This window comes from Anguilla anguilla, chromosome 5, assembly GCF_013347855.1.
Source record: "Anguilla anguilla isolate fAngAng1 chromosome 5, fAngAng1.pri, whole genome shotgun sequence".
In the NCBI taxonomy this organism is placed as follows: Eukaryota; Metazoa; Chordata; class Actinopteri; order Anguilliformes; family Anguillidae; genus Anguilla; species Anguilla anguilla.
The window spans coordinates 47,920,079-47,939,452 of NC_049205.1; the positions used below are offsets into that span (position 1 = coordinate 47,920,079).

The following is a 19,374-nucleotide window of genomic DNA, read 5'->3' on the forward strand; positions in this document are numbered from 1 at the left end:
TCACTGGCTGTTTTTTTTGTTAAGCTTAAAATTTTTAAGTTTACATTGCCCAAATTTAGAACTTCTTATGATAATACTAAAGATGTCAGAAGCAAGAACCTTTGATTATATTAGATATACATAACTTGTGAAATGTCTTTATGTTATTCTCCGGTCAGTAGTATAAGTCACTTAAGTGCTTTTCACCTTTCCAGCTGTGAAGTTTATCCATTCTCCTACCAAGTATCACAAAAAGAGAAAAGCCATATCAATATGTAACTGCTTTAGTAGTTTGTCTATATTACGAAGTCTGGCCTCCACGTGGCAGTCATCCATCATTCAAACCAAACATACAGACGGCCATATAAATAAAGAATGTCAGTGCTTTTGATCACAACTTGCAAAAATCAGTTTCGCGTTTCACTGTGGCCAAGATATGCCTTCAATTAGAGTGATTAATCACTAGGCTCCTTTGCAGCCGGAGGTGAGAGTATGTGACTTGGATGGAACTGCAGTGTTTATATTGTAGCACCTTTCAGTGAGTCAGGAGCCCGGCAGACCTGACCAGGCCTCTACCAACAAAACAGTCACTGCTGTGTGTTTCCAGGAAAAGGTCAGCGCTGTTCTCCAGTTCAGTGCGGTTTAGCGGGTGTGAGGGTAGCATTCAGAACATTTGCCAGGGCTGGTGTGCAATTACCATCACTGCAGCTGGCTCAGTGTACTGGTGAACACTTCAGACTCTGTCAACCCCTCCACCAAGAGGAGGAGCTGACCTGAAAAATCTTCACACCATATGTGCCATCTATTCCTGTTAGACAGAGTGGACTCAGCTCCTGAGATGGGTGATACACACAACTCTTGGCTCAGCTCTTACCGAAAGGGAATATGACTAACATGCATGTGAAAGACTGGTCAATTTTTAAAAAAGGAAAGAAATAGAAAGAAAGTAATAAAATTACTTGTGGGGGATGATGGTCTGCCAATCCATGCACTATACCCGCAGAGCACGGAATCACTCCTGCTAGTTGGAGTGGCTAAACAAGTCAGCCTTTTTCCAAGCAGAAGAATAAGTGACACAACCACTTCAGAAACCAACTCTCATTTCCTTCTGTGAGTTTCTTGCGAAAGTATGAAGTGGAAGAAGAGACTCTTTGGGTGTTAAAGATTAGCCTTGACACAGGACAAGACACTCTCACCTCGATCCCGTTATGACGCTTTCTTCTTGTAAGTTCTTGTGTCTGTTGCAGAGGTTTCTCCGTCATTTTTTACTCAAGCAAATAACTTGTCAGTACGAACTCAGCTTTTAACTTTCATTAATTAATTTGTGTTATGAAGCAATTTTCCTCCAAGGCAGATGTAAATTGGTCAATATTTTATTCATTACAATTTGTGAATCATATTTAAGCAGGGCTCACCATCTAATCGAATGGTGGTGAAATTTTCTTTCTCCCACTTCATTCTTTTAAATGGCTTAATCTGTCATATTCTTGGCAAAGAAGTTTGCAGTTTGCCCTTATAAATATTTGTTTGGACAGTAAATTGTATTTAGATGCGGCAATAAATATTCAATTTTTGCTCCACATTTCCATTTGTGTGAATGTGTCTGGGGTGGTTTGTCTGGCTGTTTAAATTACCCTGTTGTCCAGAGATAATATCAGAGGATAAAGGCATTGCATGCTGAATCAGCTCCCTTTGAGAACTGCTGTAACAAAAATAGCACAGCTCTTAGTGGCCTATAGCCAACCCTCACTGCTTATATTTTGGGGGAGGATAAAATGTATTTTTTCTGTACTTTATCACTTTTTACTTTATCACTTTGCTATTATTAGGTACACCTGTTCAACCTGATCTATATGCATACAGAGCACTTCAACAACCTTCAAAACCTTTTTCAGGTGAACTTGAAAACACAGTAAAATGTCCAGTGTTAATTCACCTCATAACAGATAACATTTGGTCCCATCTGTTATATGTTAAGTGTGGAACTAACACTGTGAGAGTAAAATTAACACTGGGCCTTTTTACGGTATATATATATTTTGATGGTAAAGTTTCATTGCCTGAACAGCTGCACAAACTCACTGAACGGCACTACCAAGTGCTGAAGCATGTAGCACATAAAAATAGTCAACTCTGTTGCAGCACTCAATATGTACCGATTCCAAACTGCTTCTGGAAGCAACGTCAGCACAAGAACTGTTCATCAGCAACTTCATAAAATGGACTTCCATAGCCAAGCAGCCACATAAAAGCGTAAGATCACTATACACAATGCCAAGCATTGTGGTGTGGTGTAAACGGCTTCCCACATTGGACTCTGGAGCAGCAGTGGTGTGTCATGCTTCATCATTTGGCAGTCGAACAGACAAATCCAGATTTGGCGGTTGCCCGGATAATGCTACCTGTCCAAAGGCATAATGTCAACTTTAAAGCTAGGTAGAGGAGAAATAATGGTCTGGGGCTGTGTTTCATGGTTCTGGCTAGGCCCCTTAGTTTCAGTGAAGGAAAATTTGAACAATGACATTCTAGATGATTCCGAGCTTCCAACTTCATGGCAACAGTTTGGGGAAGGCCCTTTCCTGTTTGTGCATGATGTGTACAATGTGAGATCCATATAGAATTATAGGATTTTTAAAAACCAAGATCAGTGTGGAAGACGGGCCTCCACAGACCCCTGACCTCCACCTCATCAAACACCTTTGGGATAAACTGGAATGCAGACAGCAAGCCAGGTCTAATCATATAATATACTTCTGAGTAAATCTCATTCACCATTGGATCAACTTGTCTCAAATCTGGACTTAATAAAATATGGGCCATATTTTATCACTGTGCAAAATCGACTAAAATCAATTTATAAATATGGCCACGAGTCTCTGAAATGACTCAGTCAGCAAGGTGCTCCCTGTGATCAAAAATTATGATCAATTATGTGCATATAGTCTAGACACTACGTCACATGCAGGATGCCATCTTGCTCGGAACAGGGTAGCACAGGGTAGTGCTGATGTCAGGAAGAGTTTCTCAGGTTAACAACACTGTTCCTAAGTTTAGATGAATGAACTATTCCAATTTTGTAATGAAATCATAGATATATGTGGCCATAATAATTGCACAGTCAGACCATTTTATAACTTCAGGCATGTTAGTAAATTGTTTGATTTTTGTAAAGCACTGCACCTCAAATTACGGAATAATTTAATGATTTGCAGAAAACTGGGTATAAATAAGGAATGTACTGCCAATTAATAATAATTGTAATTAATTGTCTGTCCACAGTGTTGCAAAGAAGGGAACAATCCAAACATTATATATTAACTTCAGTGAGCCCAGTTATTTTAGAATTAGTCATTTGGAATGGAAAAAGTGTAAGAAACACACTTCATTATTCATTTAATTTCTTCCAGCAGTTGTATTCATGGGAATCAATAATTCTTAATCATTTGACATTCATAAACTGCCACAGCATCAACATTTCTGCACCACTGAGCGAAGCCTTGTATTGCCATGGATTTATTTCTGATCCATAGGACACAGTTCATTATACGTGCATGAATTTATCAGTACAAACAGTTTAACAACAGTTTAATATTTCTCATCATATTCCCATTTATAACCACAAGGGTATTGTTTACATGGAAGCAAATTAATTATCTTGACACACATAATTATATTATTTTATCATAAAATAATTGCTCAGAGAATAATATTTTAACAAGCATTATTTCATAATTCAGACCCCTGCCTTAATTACTTTGTGCACTCTCCCTTTGCAAGGATACGCTATTAGTTATCGTCTATAGTGATTAATGAGATCGGTGAACAAATTGGGGGACTATTCCTCCATACACCTCAATCCTGCCATTCATAGTTTCATTTCAAATCCAATGTGCTGGGGTAAAGCCAAAACAACAAAAGATGTTTCACTGTCCAAATAGACTGCACTGTGTGTGCATGCAACAATGCCAAGTTACTCACACATACAAAGCACTCTCTATGAGTCATTTTTTCAAACGTGCAATCTAGGCCTGCCATTAAAAGTATTGATATAAATATTTAAAAATTAAGTTACAAGAAACAATATTAGCTATCTTTGCTGACACAAATTAAACAAGCAGGCATTTCAAAGCAATGCTACCCAGTATATCCTAAATTATTTCAAGTAACTTTGCGCATTTTACAATTTTATAAAATGTGTGTGAATGGTTCATGGTGTGCCCTGCGATGGACTAGTGAACTGCCCAGGGTGTGTTCCTATCTCTGTCCCAATGCATGCTGGGATAGGCTCCAGCACCTCCCACGACGCTGACCAGGAATAACCGGGTATATATAAGGGATAGATAGATGGAGATTATTTGTCAGCTGAGGGAGAGACAGGTATCAGGATTACTGTACAGATTGGCTCTGAAGCTCTTGTGACAACAAGGTCATCTGACCGCAGTCACCCCCCACACAGGAATAACCCAGTCAGTACCTTCAAGAATTTCTCCTCATCTTGTTTATCAGTCAACAGCACTGGCCTATCCCTGGAATCCCACTGGTGAGAACAGCTGCAACATCTGATGAAGATTATGTCCCCAGCAGAAATACTGTTTCCATTAAAGATGGCAAAAGGAAAAATGGCTTAAAAACAAAAATGAATGCTTTTATTGCTTACACTCCTCTGAATAGGAATGGTTTCCATTAGAGTCCAGTCTTAATAATGACAAATGCAGGCTTGCAATGGTTATATTCATTATATAAAGAGAGTGTCCTCTTCTCTGACCTATGCAGATTACCATTTTAATAGCTAAAAACAGAAGATGTTTTTCTAACAACCATTATTCGTAACATTCCTATTCATGAAAACAAAATCCTAATTATTTATCATTATTTTGTAAAATGAATTACAGAAAAGCAGATGCTCTATCTCAACTCCTGAGTTTTCCAAAGCTACTACAGTAATTATCCAAAAACTCTGAAGCTCATTTAGATAAACCCCTGGTGGCACTTTGATGCTGAGATGCTCCAGTTCTTTCTAGAACCACCAATTAGCTGACCCTGTTTAAAGGTCTGGTGTTGTCCTGAACTGCCACTAGACTGGCACACATCCTGATTGACACAGTCAGTGTACAGCTGGGCACACACAATATGCCAGGTGTGATAGATGTGTTTTCATTTATATGCTTTCCTTATCCAAACAGACGCATCTCTCTGTGCACTACAGAAACAAAAGCAATACATCAAGAAAACAGTGCGGTAAATAAAAAAAGTAGCAAACGCTAAGTACTGGATGTTTTCTTTATTTCAGACCCAATTAATTGGCCTATCTTAGGAAACAGAAAGGGACAGTTAAAATGGAATCAGATCCAGACTTCATAATTAAATTCCCACACACGTACGATCAAAATAACACTGCTTCTGGCACTAACATATTAGCATGCATTAGCATGCTAAACAACTCTTTTTCTCAAAAAATATTTTATAAAAGGCACAACACAGGGTTTACAGCCCCAATGAAATGACTTAAAAGTTTTTAAACTGGCCGTACAGTCATTAAAGGGACAGTTCACTTTCTGGATTTTTAAAATATAATTTCAGTTTAAGTGTTTGTCTTTTGATTGGCTCAGACTATTTCTTCATGCAGTGAAGGAGATTTTAGACATTTATAGGACACAATTGTCACATAGAGACATATTTGTCACACTGAATGATTTCATCTTTAGAAAAAATGTAACATTAGACAAAGGGAAACTGAGTAAACACAATACACACTTACATTATTTCATTTATTTAATTAATTTAATCTGAAACCATTCATTGTGACACAGATGCAATAATTGCAATAAACTGCTTTAGAGTTACTTGAAGTGTATTGTCTTGCTTTAAACTACAAACCCCTGAATGCCACTGTAAAGCAGGCAGGTCACTATAAACTTCTGTAAGTATCTAAAATATCCTTCACTGCATACAAAGAATTGTCTGGGTCAATCAAAAACATACATGCCATCCCTTTTTTGAACAACACTGATGAGAACATTTGTTCTGGAACATCTCCTTCCCGTAGGAGTTCTGTGGCACTTATAGGCACTGGCTGTGGGAAATCGTGGCATGGGCAGTCCTTCACTGCTGCAGCGCTGGGAGGATTCTTCCAGTGCACTTGCCGAAGCCGACCCGGTATCCGTTCCCCTCGCAGTAGCCTGGGACAGAGGGGACACTGACGTTAACGCTCACGCCATCACCGTCATCAGTCAGCACCAAAACACGTGCTCGCGCCATCAACACCATCCATCGACACGGCAACATCATCACGCTAGCATCATCAGCAGGATTCATCGCCATTGCTGGGACCAGCCTGATGTTTGGTGTTTCACTTTGAAAGAAAAACCGTTACACGTTCCACTAATTAAAAATGGCAATGCATGAAAATGAAACGGAAGGGATTATTTAAAATGGCAGAATGATGACCGGCCTTGTTGAGAACTCCAGGGATATACAAACACAACCAAAGAAATCTCCTCAGTACGCTCAGTTCAGGCTTGACTGGTTTTACTTGGACTATATACACATGGCCTGAGCTGCTTATGTAAAGGGGTTGATTGGCAGGGCATAGAACGGCTGTTCCTGACAGCTTCCCCACACATTCTTCTTCCTCATATCAACGATGATTAGAACAGACGAACAAGAGAGTGGATGCCCTTCTTCCATAGCACACGTCAGCTGGTTGCTTTAACAGATGTGTTGGCATGTTAGACCACAGCTCTGTTTGCACAGTGCACACACACACACACACACATACACACAAGGCACACATCACTAAAGTGGCTTTATTTATCTGGCTTCAAATTATTATCTTTGAGAGCATCAAACGGCACCAGAAAAAAAGATCACTGTCTGAAAGCCAAATAAGTACTGATACCATTCGCAGATTAAAGCATTATTTTTAACTTAGTCTTGAATGAACTTATCATAATACATATGTATCTAGCTGATTTCTAAAGGACATTCCATTGGTTGCAAATAGCTCATGACAAAGCGTGCCTGGTTAGCCACATGGTTATGTCAGTTTGATTATCGCTTGCGTGAAAAAAAGCACATGCCAGCACAGCTTCAGTACAAACCTTTGATTGACACCTCATCTCCATCTTTCAGAAACGTCCGTGTCTCCCCTCCCCCGAGATCAATCGTCTTTGATCCCCTCCATGACAGTTCCAGCATTGAGCCAAAGCTTTCAGGATCCTGAACGACACAAACCGCAGAGATGGTAAAACATTAGCACAACATAGCCAAACACATACACATATCTACCTTAGCAGTGAATGTCTTATCCCTCGTGCTGTCTTCATGTAATACATGGACCTTGTATCCACAGGGTCAAAAATTACTTTTGAAAATGAATTTTAAACTCTAAATAGATATTTTTTAATGTAGACACAACTTGTCACTCATCAATAAATTGGCAGATAACTATTTTCCTACTATTCAAACAACGGAAAAAGAAGCGCTGCTTGGGTCTAGGAACGACAGGTGCTCATTGGTAAGACAAACACGGAACAACAGTCCTCAAAGAAGACCGCCTCTGGAAAGTGAATAAAAATATAAAGTGCCATAACTAAGGAAAAAGGCCAAGGCACTCTGTCTCCAAGTGAAAAAATACATAAAAAGCCTTTATTAATGGGCTAGAACAAGGCAATGAAACAGACCAACACATGAAGACTCTAGGTCTTCATCAGGGATGTCAACTGTTTTCCTACTTCGCAATCCAGAGACTGTATTTGTTCAGTCTACACCACTCGTTTTTTCTACTAAACACGTCACAATGAATTTTTTTCCTCTAATAGACGCGTGCCGCCTAACTTTGATTATGACTTCTGATTTTATGACCACAGGGTTAAAAAAGACTCATAAATAATACAATCTTTGTAGTCTAATCGTATACCGCTTTTTCAAACATACAAAAAAGGGCAATGTTTAACTTTTTCTAATGGTAGGGTCATTCCAGAAAAAGCTACTTATTTTTGACCTTGAGGACAACACAAGGGTTAAAATGCTCCCATGGGGAACTTTTGCCACCTCTGGGGTCACGGGGTTCGATCCGCACTCAGACCACGCCGCGTACGCCTGCAGGCACTCACCGGCCCGCTGATGGTCCCGGAGGCAAGCAGGTCACCCGGCCTGGCGTTGCAGCCATTGACCGTGTGGTGCGCCAGCTGCTGCTTCATGGTCCAGTACATGTACTGCAGGAAGACATACTGTATCAGAACAAGTCAATGCCTCTTAACAAATGAGAAGCCTTGATCTCCACAATCAGCCTTTGCAGAGTGCTTGGAGTCTATCGTGCCTCTCCTTGCTGTCCTTGATCCTCGTCTCTACAGATAAGCCCAGGCATTAAGTGGACTTAGAGAGAAATCAGATCATCCCGATCCATGATTCAGTGGTTAAAAGAGTTCATCCGCTACTATCCGCTACTTCCTCTACGCAGACATGATAGGACTACTCTTTACTGGTGTGTTATCAGGCTTAACGGTCTGTTCCAGCGTATCAATGTGTCTTCATTTATAAATGAATATCTGGGTTTTGAGTTCTACTATAAAAAAGAGTAAAATTGGACCTCATCTTACCTTAAAGTTTGACTTGACTATGGTGGCAGCTTCCTTCATGACTTCGCCTAGGGGGAGACGTTAAAAACTGACATCACACATGGAAAATTTATGAGGTCAGCTCGGTCACAACCAAATATTGGTGCTGTAAGGACAGAGCTGGCTACTCTTCATTTTCAAACAGCCCTGCATTGCACATTGCAAATCACATTACCTTGTATCTCACAAAGAAACACCAGAACAGATTTTGCATTTCAGATTCTTTTTACACGCCTCCGTTTCTTGTTATCATAAAAGGGTCTTCATAGGAGACGCCAACATGTGGCTTCTCCACCGAACAGGTGATAATAACCTTAATTACTGTTATGTCAGAGGCGGTAACATTTAGCCGTCCTCACCTTCGAAATAGAAGTAGAAAATTTAAGATCGAACTGTAAAATAACAAGCATGAGCCAGTAAAATTAAGGCAATTAAACTAGCCGGTAGTGATAAAGACCATTTAATGACAACCCATTACAACTATTAGGGCGAACAGGTTCTCTGTAGTAGCGAGATTTAGCACAGCGTTTAATTAGCAGTGCTGTGTCTCTGGTACCTTTCACAGAGACGAAGAGATTGATGTTGAATGTGTAGGCATCGGCATGGCGCAGATACGGAAGTGGCTCCGGGTCCTGCAATGCCAAAGAACAAAGGGCAGCGATGGGAGGGCACATGAAAACCATGGAGCTGGTGCCACACCACCCCCCCCCCCCCCCCCCCCCCCCCCCGAATCCCTAAGAGCCCCCACAGCTCTGGGCTTCTGAGATAACATGCCCAAGCCAGACTGATAGCACACTACACTGGGACACAGTCCTGGTCCCCAAATCCAGTTCGGAGAGCCCTTGCAAACAAAGGAGATTCATCTTTCCCATTTTTGGAAAAGGCACAACCGCGGAATGCGATTCGGAGTGGAAGTGCGGGCTGCTTTAATAACTCATGAACGTGCGCATAATCCATTTCATCTCTGCTCGTTAGTCGACGGCGGCGCCCCGCGGTGCGGTCTCTTTCCATCACGCTGAAATATCGCCGCGGTAGCTCCGCGTGCTGCCTAACAGCGTGCGCCAATCAGAGCCCTGCGCACCATCCCGTTGCTTCCGTGCCCGCGTTACCTGCGCTGCATTGGGCTGGGCAAACGGCAGCAGGGCCTCCATGGGGACCACCCAGGGGGAGATCGTCGTCCCAAAATTCTTTCCCAGGAAAGGGCCGAGCGGGACGTACTCCCAGGCCTGAATGTCCCGAGCTGGAACACAGTGAAAAAGGGAACCACAGCAAAGTCACTCAAACTTCTAAACTTCAGTCACCTTCGAACTGTAACACAAGTGACGGGAATCCTATTTGGAATCACAAATATATAATATCTGTATGGACCTGAACATTAACCATGCAATTTTTAAAAATCTATAAATTTTATTTGACATTTTATTGAACCCTTGACAATAACACTGCTATTACAGTACAGTGATCTGTAGAATGTAGAAATGCAACTGTCAAACAAAATATTAAAAATAAATGGGAAAGCAGATGCGAACATACACTGGTGAGAGCTAATTAAGACAGCCAATGGTGTAAAAATGGTAGATTGGTATAATCGATACATAGTTGGATATCAGTAACAAAAAATGAAAGCAAAACGAGCGGCCCATATCTTTACTGCTGTCCTGGGTGCCATTCACTGAAAAAAGACGGCCGGACCTGCATTAGCTACCCACCCTGATAATCTGCTGAATAAAAGCCTGATTCTCACTAACAAACCATTATCTTCCTTCCTATTCTGTCTTCTTGAAAGCTCGCATATTGAAAGCGAGCAGCGATGGCTCATTACCTACAGCTTTTCGCTTCCCATTCTGCGAAATAATAAAAAAGCGCTTTTTAAATAAAAAGGTAATGGCTACCAGAAGGAGTCCCACCCGCACATAATTATCATTCATTCAGCACAGCCTGACAGCTGGGCTCCTGCAGGTAAAGGTCTGATATATTAGCTGAATACACCGCTGGTTTCACATACACATGTTCATGTTATTGTGGGTAGAAATTTAGAGTGCAGTGCATGCTGGGTGAAAAATAGCAGCGAAACAGCAGTGCGTGTGAACGACGGGATGGATAGCACTTCAGCCCAGGAAGGCGAAGCACTGGTGCAGATCCTGTGAGCCACTCCACAACCAAGGAGGCAGCAACACGCATACATTATATGTCATATCCTGGTCCTGAAAGCTGACAAAAATCATTTTTAAGTAGGCCTACTAGGCATAAAAAAGCAATCGTGCAAAACCACGACAGGCCGGACTGTCAAACAAAAACACCCACTCTTCAGGATGTGAAAAATAAGGGAGGGTTCGTATTACGGGAGCACTCTGTTAAAAAATTAAAAATTGATACGACTAATATGTATCAAGTGCTCGTATGCATAACTGAGCATTCTGAACCGGCTCCTGGGGGACGGGAACCCAACCTCCTCTCTTTCAGCCGATGACACAATCTGGCTTTACAACAGACCAGAGTTTCCAGTGGAAATGATGAGCAATGCAGCACAGTCAGAAGTTGTTATTTTGGGCTTCTGAGCGGACACGCAATTATGGAGGGAGGGTTTTAGAGTGCAGGGTAACCCCCACTGACTGCTGCTGGCTGAGCGAATCGCAGCAAACAGCTGGTTGCGACTGCATGCTTGTTCCTCTGAAAAAACCAACATTCATGTTGTACCAACAGGATGGGCTGTTACAACTGTTTCCATAACAGTTGTAACAAGGCATTTTTAAAAATGCTATTCTTTTTCCCTATTAATCTCTAATAAAGACACCACAAGCCATATAGATAGCAATGTTTGGTTTATGCACAATGAAGATTTCATTGGTTAGAACTAAAAAGGAAAACCAACCAAATTATAACAGATGATAACATGCTGAGAGATGATAACATGAAGAGAGACCGATGATAACAGATTTTAACAGATGATAACAAACTGAGAAAAGAAGCTTTGCTGTTCCCTCCATTTACAAAGCTGCAATACCTCTATTTGTTTTAAACAAATCCACAGATGCAGTTCCCCATTGTTTATACAGTTCTCCCAGTAAAAAAATGAGAACGGCAAAAAGCCTAATTAAAGCAGGCAGTTTTCCTCTTAGTACTGTACTACCTTTCGGAAACCGCAATCATACTCTCGCCTGTCTGCAGATGGGCCGTAACAAAGCAATTTCTGCAGGTATGCTTGAGAGGAAGCCAATGTGGATGTTGGCACTGGAGTAATAAAAAACTGAAGGTAGCCATTGCTGTGAAACACAACTTGGCATAGAGGAACGGTGTCACCAAATCATATCAAGTCCACTTAGCACACTTGAGCAGAAAGGGGGCAAGATGTGAATTTCCCTTTTTCAAAAAAATTCAAAAAGATAATAAAATTTCATCTGTTATAAGTTTTATTAAGCTGGACAACATGAACCACTGCCAGTAGCACATTGCCAGCAGAAGTGCTAATTGGTGCCAGGCGATGTAATCTTTAGACCGCTGGCCGGCCTCCACTAAAGACTACCAGTAAGTCATTCAGACTCTTTACAGTTACGCCAGCCAAATCTATCTGCTGATGAGAATGACCTCCATGCACCCGGCACAGAGAGGATCTCTACCCAGGTGCATTCGAGGAATAAAACAAGGTTGTTCCGTTTATCTGCGGGCCTGTCCCTGAACACTGGCTCAAAGCAGAGGTCTGATGGCTGAGGATTTCCGGGTCAGATCAAACCTAATGTCATCGAAGTGAGAAGCCATTTCTCTCAAGAGAGAAAGTAGACAACCGAAGATGAGAAGAAAGAAAAATTCCCTGTTTCAAATGGACCTATTCAAGGTCAAGGTGAAAGACTCACCAAGACACTGATAAAGCTTTAATGAGAAACCCCCCAAGACAATCCGATGCACACAGTATTTATATGCGTCCTAACCTTGCATATACTTAAACAGTACACGTCATATGCAAACCATCCATTACAATGATCAAAACCACTGGGAGGGAAGTGTGCCACACATGCACAGAATAAATTATTGGATTAAAAAAAAACATCCACAAATAAGCAGCCAATCACATTTGGAGAAATGTGACTCCCTTATGTGCTGCATTTTGCCTACCCAGCAGAAACCTTCTTCCTCAGTATAATGCAGAGAGGTGTGACATCACGGACAATCTCACCACTCCAGTCGTTCATGAGGACCATTCCGAAGATGTGCTTGTGAGCATGCTCAATGGGGATGGGCTCTCCTAGCTTGTTTCCAGCTCCAATGAAGAAGGCCTAGCACAAACACGGAATTAAAATAATCAGCATGCTAACATTTTTCTAAGGAGCACGCATGCTCCTAAGCTGAAAAATTTAAGAGCACACTAATGCGCCCGAATTAGTAGATGTTCTCACAAATTATTTTGTCAGTTAGTACACATCAATTTGCAGAAGTAAATGCTCCTAAAATGGGAGCACTGTAAAGCCCTGACCAGTCAAAATGCCACAGCTGCGCATAGAGTATGTCAACATTGACCTAATTCAGTTTCACAACCCCACCCTGTCTAGGAGTTGGTGAAACCATACTGTCTTTAACCCTCTTCACAAGTAAAATATTGAAGCAAAAAGGTGAGGAAGCATTTTATTGCTGCATTATTAATTGCTCTGACCTAAAATTATTCCATTAAATGTGACTTCAGATGCAGGGCACTCAGTTGGAATCAAGTGCCTTAATTCAAGTGCTTTAAACTATACATTTTGACTGCTTTTGACTGTAACTGTAAATCTATAATTTAATATGTTGTTCAACTAATGTCAGATGTACTGTATCCTTTCCAAGAAGTATTTCAGCACAGACTCACCATTTCTAATTCAATATCCAACTGCTTGCTTGGTCCAAAAACCGGGGGCTGAGCTGTGATTGGTGGAAGTGAATTCAAAAAGGGCCGCAAAAAAACAATTAGAATTTAAATGGGTGAAATGATAATAATAATAATAAGCATATAAAATAAGCCAAAAGATGGTATGATCCCCACACTCACATGGATCAGGTCTCATTTGGCCCATAGGCCTTCTGATGGGGGTCCCAGATACCACCACTGACGAGGCTCTTCCATGGTAGCCGACAGGCAGCCTCAACCTGAGAATAGAGTTCCTAGTCACTTCCTGTCCTCTCCTCTCCTCTCTCCTCAGCCCTCCCCCAAACCAAAAAAACTACCTTCCAACATTGGCCCAGCTACTCTGGATCAATTCACACTCAGGCCAGAACATACTCTGATCTATTAAAAAAACATTGGTGAAGCTCCAATTCCTCACTCATTGCAAATCTTGACCAATCAGAAAGTGGCACTGATGGCAAGAATGTGGCAACTGTTTTAGACAGGGCTGTTTTATTCAGGCTTGGGAGACAAGCCCAGCGGGACTGAAATCAATTAGAGGAGCTTTGCGCCCTTACACATCGTAGCTCAGGCCTTGCTCTACCTTCTGGCAAACAAACCTTGGCTGTTCCCCGAGAATAACAGGGCCAGAAATACAGCTCTATCAAGAGCACAGCATACACAAAACCTCCGCTTTTCCTGTTCCTCAAATTGATCACATAACCACCAGGCCGGTGAATTATTTAGAGAGTTGGCCGCACACAGTGGGTGGTGTTAAGCCCTAAAAGACATTACCAGTTGGGCATCAGGGCGTTCTCCTTCCCGCGGAACATGATGCCCACATTGGTGGCGTGATCCCGGGAAGAATAGAAGTCGGTGTAGTCACCTGACACAGGGAAAAAGAGGAACAGAAGATCAGGGAAGCCAAAAGACACAAGCACAGCCATGCTACCTGTGATTTCCATGGGATCCATTACATGAGTATGCTAAAATGTTAATGCAGGGATGTCAAACTATTACAAAAAAAGCCTTTGATTGCAAATATTGTACATAACACACAAGGGACATGACTTAACCTAAGACATAGAAGCATTAAGATGCAACAAAGAAGGGAAGTCATTTTACAGCCTTTGGTGGTAAAACTGAGTGTTCATAAAATATTATGGTATGGTGCCCCCTTGTGTTTCATGACTAAATGGCCAACAAAATAAATTCAAACCATACATTTAAGAGGAAAAATAAGTCTAGGGTGATTAATAAAGCATCTTATCATGATGCCTATTAATAACAATTCTCTATATATCTATATTGTATATTACGTAAAACTACATTGCAGATTTTCATGCACTTTAAGGTAAATTGAAATTAAATCAACCAGAAACAATAAGCTTGTTCACCTGCCTTTTTAAAAATTAAGACAGTGAAAATAAGTCCTTGACTTTTTTTACATCCCTGAAAATGTTTAATACATGTACTGCTATTGCTTTGATTTGTGGCTATATTGCTTTATTGTTTTAATCAATCAATCGAGCCCTAGACATTCTGATTTTTTAAAACTATTCTATTCCAAAATAAAAACAGTATTCTCTTCAAATGGAAGTTCAGACAGATTGAAGTTCATTCAGGTTTCCACAGAAACTGCAGATCTGACCGTGGGGTCATGAAGGAGGCACGGGGTAAAGGTCACTGCGGTGCTTTAGGGAGTTCAAACACAACACTTGCAGCCAGAAGCTTTTTGCGCAAATGAAAGATGTCATACCCGTCACTGACAGACACCTGCATGGCTATGACAGCACTCTGACATTGAAGGACCACCTACCAATTTCAGCTGGGAGATGCATGACTGCTGAGCTCTGATGAACAAAAGCTCTGGAAGAAAAGATCAATAAATACAGGATTAAAGTCACTCAAGTCACTCAACGTGTATAGATACGTGTAAAAAAAAGTCAGTTAACATGGAATGGAAATGCCAAAGAGGGCCTATTTATACTTGGTCCAAAGTAAAAACAGGAGCCAGGGTTTGGATCCAATATACCCACATATTATGCATAATATGCAAACACACACACACACACACACACAGAATGCTGCAGACAGCCCAACTCATTTCACTCCACACTCACTCTCATCCTGTACTCTACTGTACTTCCAAGTATTGGAGGACTGTATTGTTTGTCTTGTATTAATACATACATATATTTCTTGTTCAGCATCTCTGGTCCATCTATGCTTGTCATTTTTCCTGTATCTATAATCATACAAAATCATATCTGGATGCCTCGTTTCATGAAATGCATTGAAAACTGTAAGCGCAATAAACAAAGTAATAAAAAGTACATTTAAAATGATATTTGAGACAGGCGTAAAAAATTGCAGAAGATTACATTGACAGTGCCTCTTGAGAGAAACTACCCCTCTTTTCGGATTTGGTAATGAATGATTCAAGTGCTGCACTAAAACTCCTGGGAAGCTGTTCCATGCATTAATAACTCTGTGTGAATAAGTACTTTCAAGTGGCAATATGAAATTCCCTTTGAACTCATTTCCACCGGTGTCCCCTGGGCCTGCTGACAGAACTCGGGTTGAATTAACTTCTGTGGTCCACTTCATAAATCCCTTTTAAACTTTTACGCTTTACACACATGCAGGGTGGATGACAGAGGGCTGTGAGAAGTTATAACGTGTGAAAGCTTTGTGACCATAGTTTGTGCGACCTATAACCCAGGGCAAGGAAAAATATTTTACGAATATCTATGGACCCTAACAAATGGCTTTGGAAGAAATCTGTGGGTATAGCTGTCCAGGACTGTCAAGTATTTTACAAAGAGAAAAAATTTATAATGTATGAACAATCTGAAAAACCTGCCGGCTTCTCAGGCATGAAAATCTTGAAAGCCTAAGTACACCCACACCAGCAACTAGCACAGGTAGCACTTTCCCAAAATGTCAGTTTCTTGGACAGTACCACTCTTATCCATTTCAAGTACAACAGCTCTCCTGTTACATCTTATTATCTGCAGTACATGTAGTGAGAGAAACAGATCGTTCTAGATGTGCTTGCTGCCGTATCAGGAGGGATCTTGTCTGGATCTAGGCAATCTTTGATGTTACGAGGTCAAACACAGAGGGACTAACCTGCTCCTGAGGCCAATGTCATCTCGCAGAGTGGACTCGTTAGCAGACAGAAGCGACTGCAGAAATATCCTGGCCTCCTTCCAGGCCTCGTATCCCAGGCCCATGAAAGCATTTAGGGTTGCCTAAAAATCACAAGCATTTGTCATCACTTGCTAAGTTTTGTTTTTGTGCATTTATACATCTGGATATTTAAGAAAGCAATTCAGATTAAAAGATATGCTTTTAGAAGCCAGCATAGGCTTAGGGTTTAAATGTATATTCTTTACTATGTTACCAGTAGTCCAAAAACCAAAATCCATGCAACAAGTCTGCCATCTGCAAACCTTAAATGAGTTTATCAAGCAACTGTGGGGATAGAAGACTAAGCTGGTGTTGTATATAAAGCTTTATCACCAGAGTTTTTAAGGGTGTGAGCAGTCACCTGATCAAACACATCCTGATGTCTGGAAAGCACAGGTCCACTGAAGAGGGACTTCACCACGCTGAGATCAAGAATCTGATCCCCGATGGCAACGCCAATTCTGTGCCTAGGCTGCGAGTGACAAAGACCGCTTAAGGACTACCGGGCCTACCAGTGGACCCAGCGATACAAACCTAGTGACAGCACAACTTGTCAACAGAATATCATAGGCATGTTCTGTAAGTCCAGGTAAGTGACACACACACACACATACACATGCAATTAGAGATAAATGCATTTATATTACCATGAAATCAAATATACGATAATCATTTTTTCTTCAGATCTGCTTAAAATATGTAGATTAAACAGGAAGCAAAAGTATTTCCAAATCATAGTGACACAGTCAAGGACAGCTAATGAAATTAAACATGTCAGCAAAATTAAGTGATTCACCACAGAAACATGTATGATCTATTTGATCTGATTTTTTTCCCCTCATCAAGTTTCTGAGTTTACATGCCCAAAGTATGAAACGTGATGATATGAGGAAAATGCAAAGCAGTCAGCTAGACATCACATTTTTTTTTTTTTTTTTTTTTGGAATAGAGAAACATGAGGTGATAATGTCAGCGTTAAGCCCACCTACTCAGTGATTGGCTAAGCCTTGCAATGGCTGTCTGCCAGTAATGTATAATCAGAAAAGGCAACTCGGGTCCACTCCACCCACCAGGCAGATTTTCTGGACTGACTGTCAGTCCTGTCTATACTATACTGGCAGGGTCCAGTATTGTAAACAGTTCTGAAAATGTAGGCAATCTTTTCTGCCATTTGAACAAACACGTTCAAGAGTAGAATCTCTGTGGCTGTCTGCAAAAAGTGTCTTACTTCTCTGCCAAACAGAAAACAGGAAGGTGCAACTTCAGAACAACTTGAGCTTCTACAGCCGTAGTAGAAGAGTTACTGCATATGTTTGTTTCATCATTCATTGTTCAATAGTTGCACCAACAGTGACTTATTCTTTAAAGAATATTTATAATTAAGGTGCAGGTCTTATACACAAAAGCATAGCTACGAATAAGGATTCAGTCGTTGCAGCTGTAATGCAGTTCTGTAGTATCGAGGTATTTGATGTAGTATCGCGTATATGATATTTAAACCCGTGGTTTAAACTCCAGGCAAACATACTGCAGTTGACCCAGGAGGAAATCGAGTAGCCTAGGTGTATTGAAGCCAATGTTAGTAGGTCTAGTCAACTCTAACCCAAATGTGACCAAAAGTTATCGATCACCTAATGCACCCCAACGTTCGCCTACAAGATTTAGCAAACTAGTCATTTAAATAGTAGGCTAATCTGACATGAGATCGGTAATACATTTTACACAATTGCATTAGTCTACATTCATTAATGGCGTTTTCTTCAAACACAACCTAAACCATGTATTATACAACAAGAAAGTCAAAATTTTATTAACGCCTTTACTTTGCTCATAATACCATGCTGCTACGTCGGACGTCCCATGGGTCGACTTACATGCAAGTACAGTAGCTACCACCTTAACATACGCAATTAATTTTTCATTGAACATTTAATAAGAAAGCTACCATTTCAAGACAAACTTGCGCGACAAAAGCCATAAAGCAATAGGTTTGTTGACAGGTATTCGGTTCACTTACGTTGTCTGGGGTCGAAAACACACCGTAAGGCAGATTGTGGAAGGAGAAATCAGATTGTTCGTCCACTTTTATAAAAGACATTTTCAGGTTGCAGTTCAGCTCGGGGATAGTTTTCAGCACTAATAGTGTAGCCAGTAACCTCTTCCAGATGCCTACCGCCATGCAGACGGCACAGTTACCACCTCCCCAGTATGAATGAAGAACCAATCAGAGTACAGTCTGGAATATCCACCCTTCCACCAGAACTCGGAAATAATATGAAACATGTTTAAAATGACTCAGCAAGTTCACCTCTGAGGGAAATTGTTTAACTTGGAATATTGAAAAAATCGTGCTTCTGTCTTCAGGAGATAGTTTCGGCGCCTCTCAGTGCGGTAATGACAGAGTAGGCAACAACTTGTTCGCTGACCATTAAAAAAAAAAAAAAAAAAACAATCGAAAAGGTTTATGGAAACTGGGTTATCTATTCATACAGTAATATGAAAATGTCTTAGCAACAGTAAAGACAAAATACAGATACGCAATCTCCATCACAATGAACAAACAGGTACGCTTTCATGATTTAACTTGCCTCATCTTTTGTAAACAATAGAGTGAGATAATTGGGTGGCTATTGGGAGAGGGGCCCCCATCTCGTTATAAAACAGGACCCCTCTGGTCACCCCTCAGTCTTCTCCAGGTAGTGCGGTCCAGCCATTCAACAGCAGTTCAAC

General features: G+C 40.9%; 1 protein-coding gene across 1 annotated transcript; it reads right to left on the reverse strand.

Annotated features, from left to right (window-relative positions):
• Positions 1-5,245: 5,245 nt before the first annotated feature.
• fah (fumarylacetoacetate hydrolase (fumarylacetoacetase)) lies at positions 5,246-18,916 on the reverse strand. Its single transcript, XM_035420099.1, has 14 exons — positions 18,662-18,916; positions 17,006-17,116; positions 16,585-16,706; positions 15,269-15,318; positions 14,245-14,335; positions 13,615-13,712; positions 13,435-13,487; positions 12,769-12,868; positions 9,707-9,837; positions 9,154-9,229; positions 8,580-8,626; positions 8,094-8,195; positions 7,080-7,197; positions 5,246-6,158 (listed from the first exon to the last, which is right to left on the reverse strand). Exons 1-14 carry the CDS (start codon positions 18,821-18,823, stop codon positions 6,082-6,084), a joined length of 1,338 nt encoding a protein of 445 aa, XP_035275990.1. The 5' UTR covers positions 18,824-18,916; the 3' UTR covers positions 5,246-6,081.
• Between the last annotated feature and the right edge of the window lie 458 nt (positions 18,917-19,374).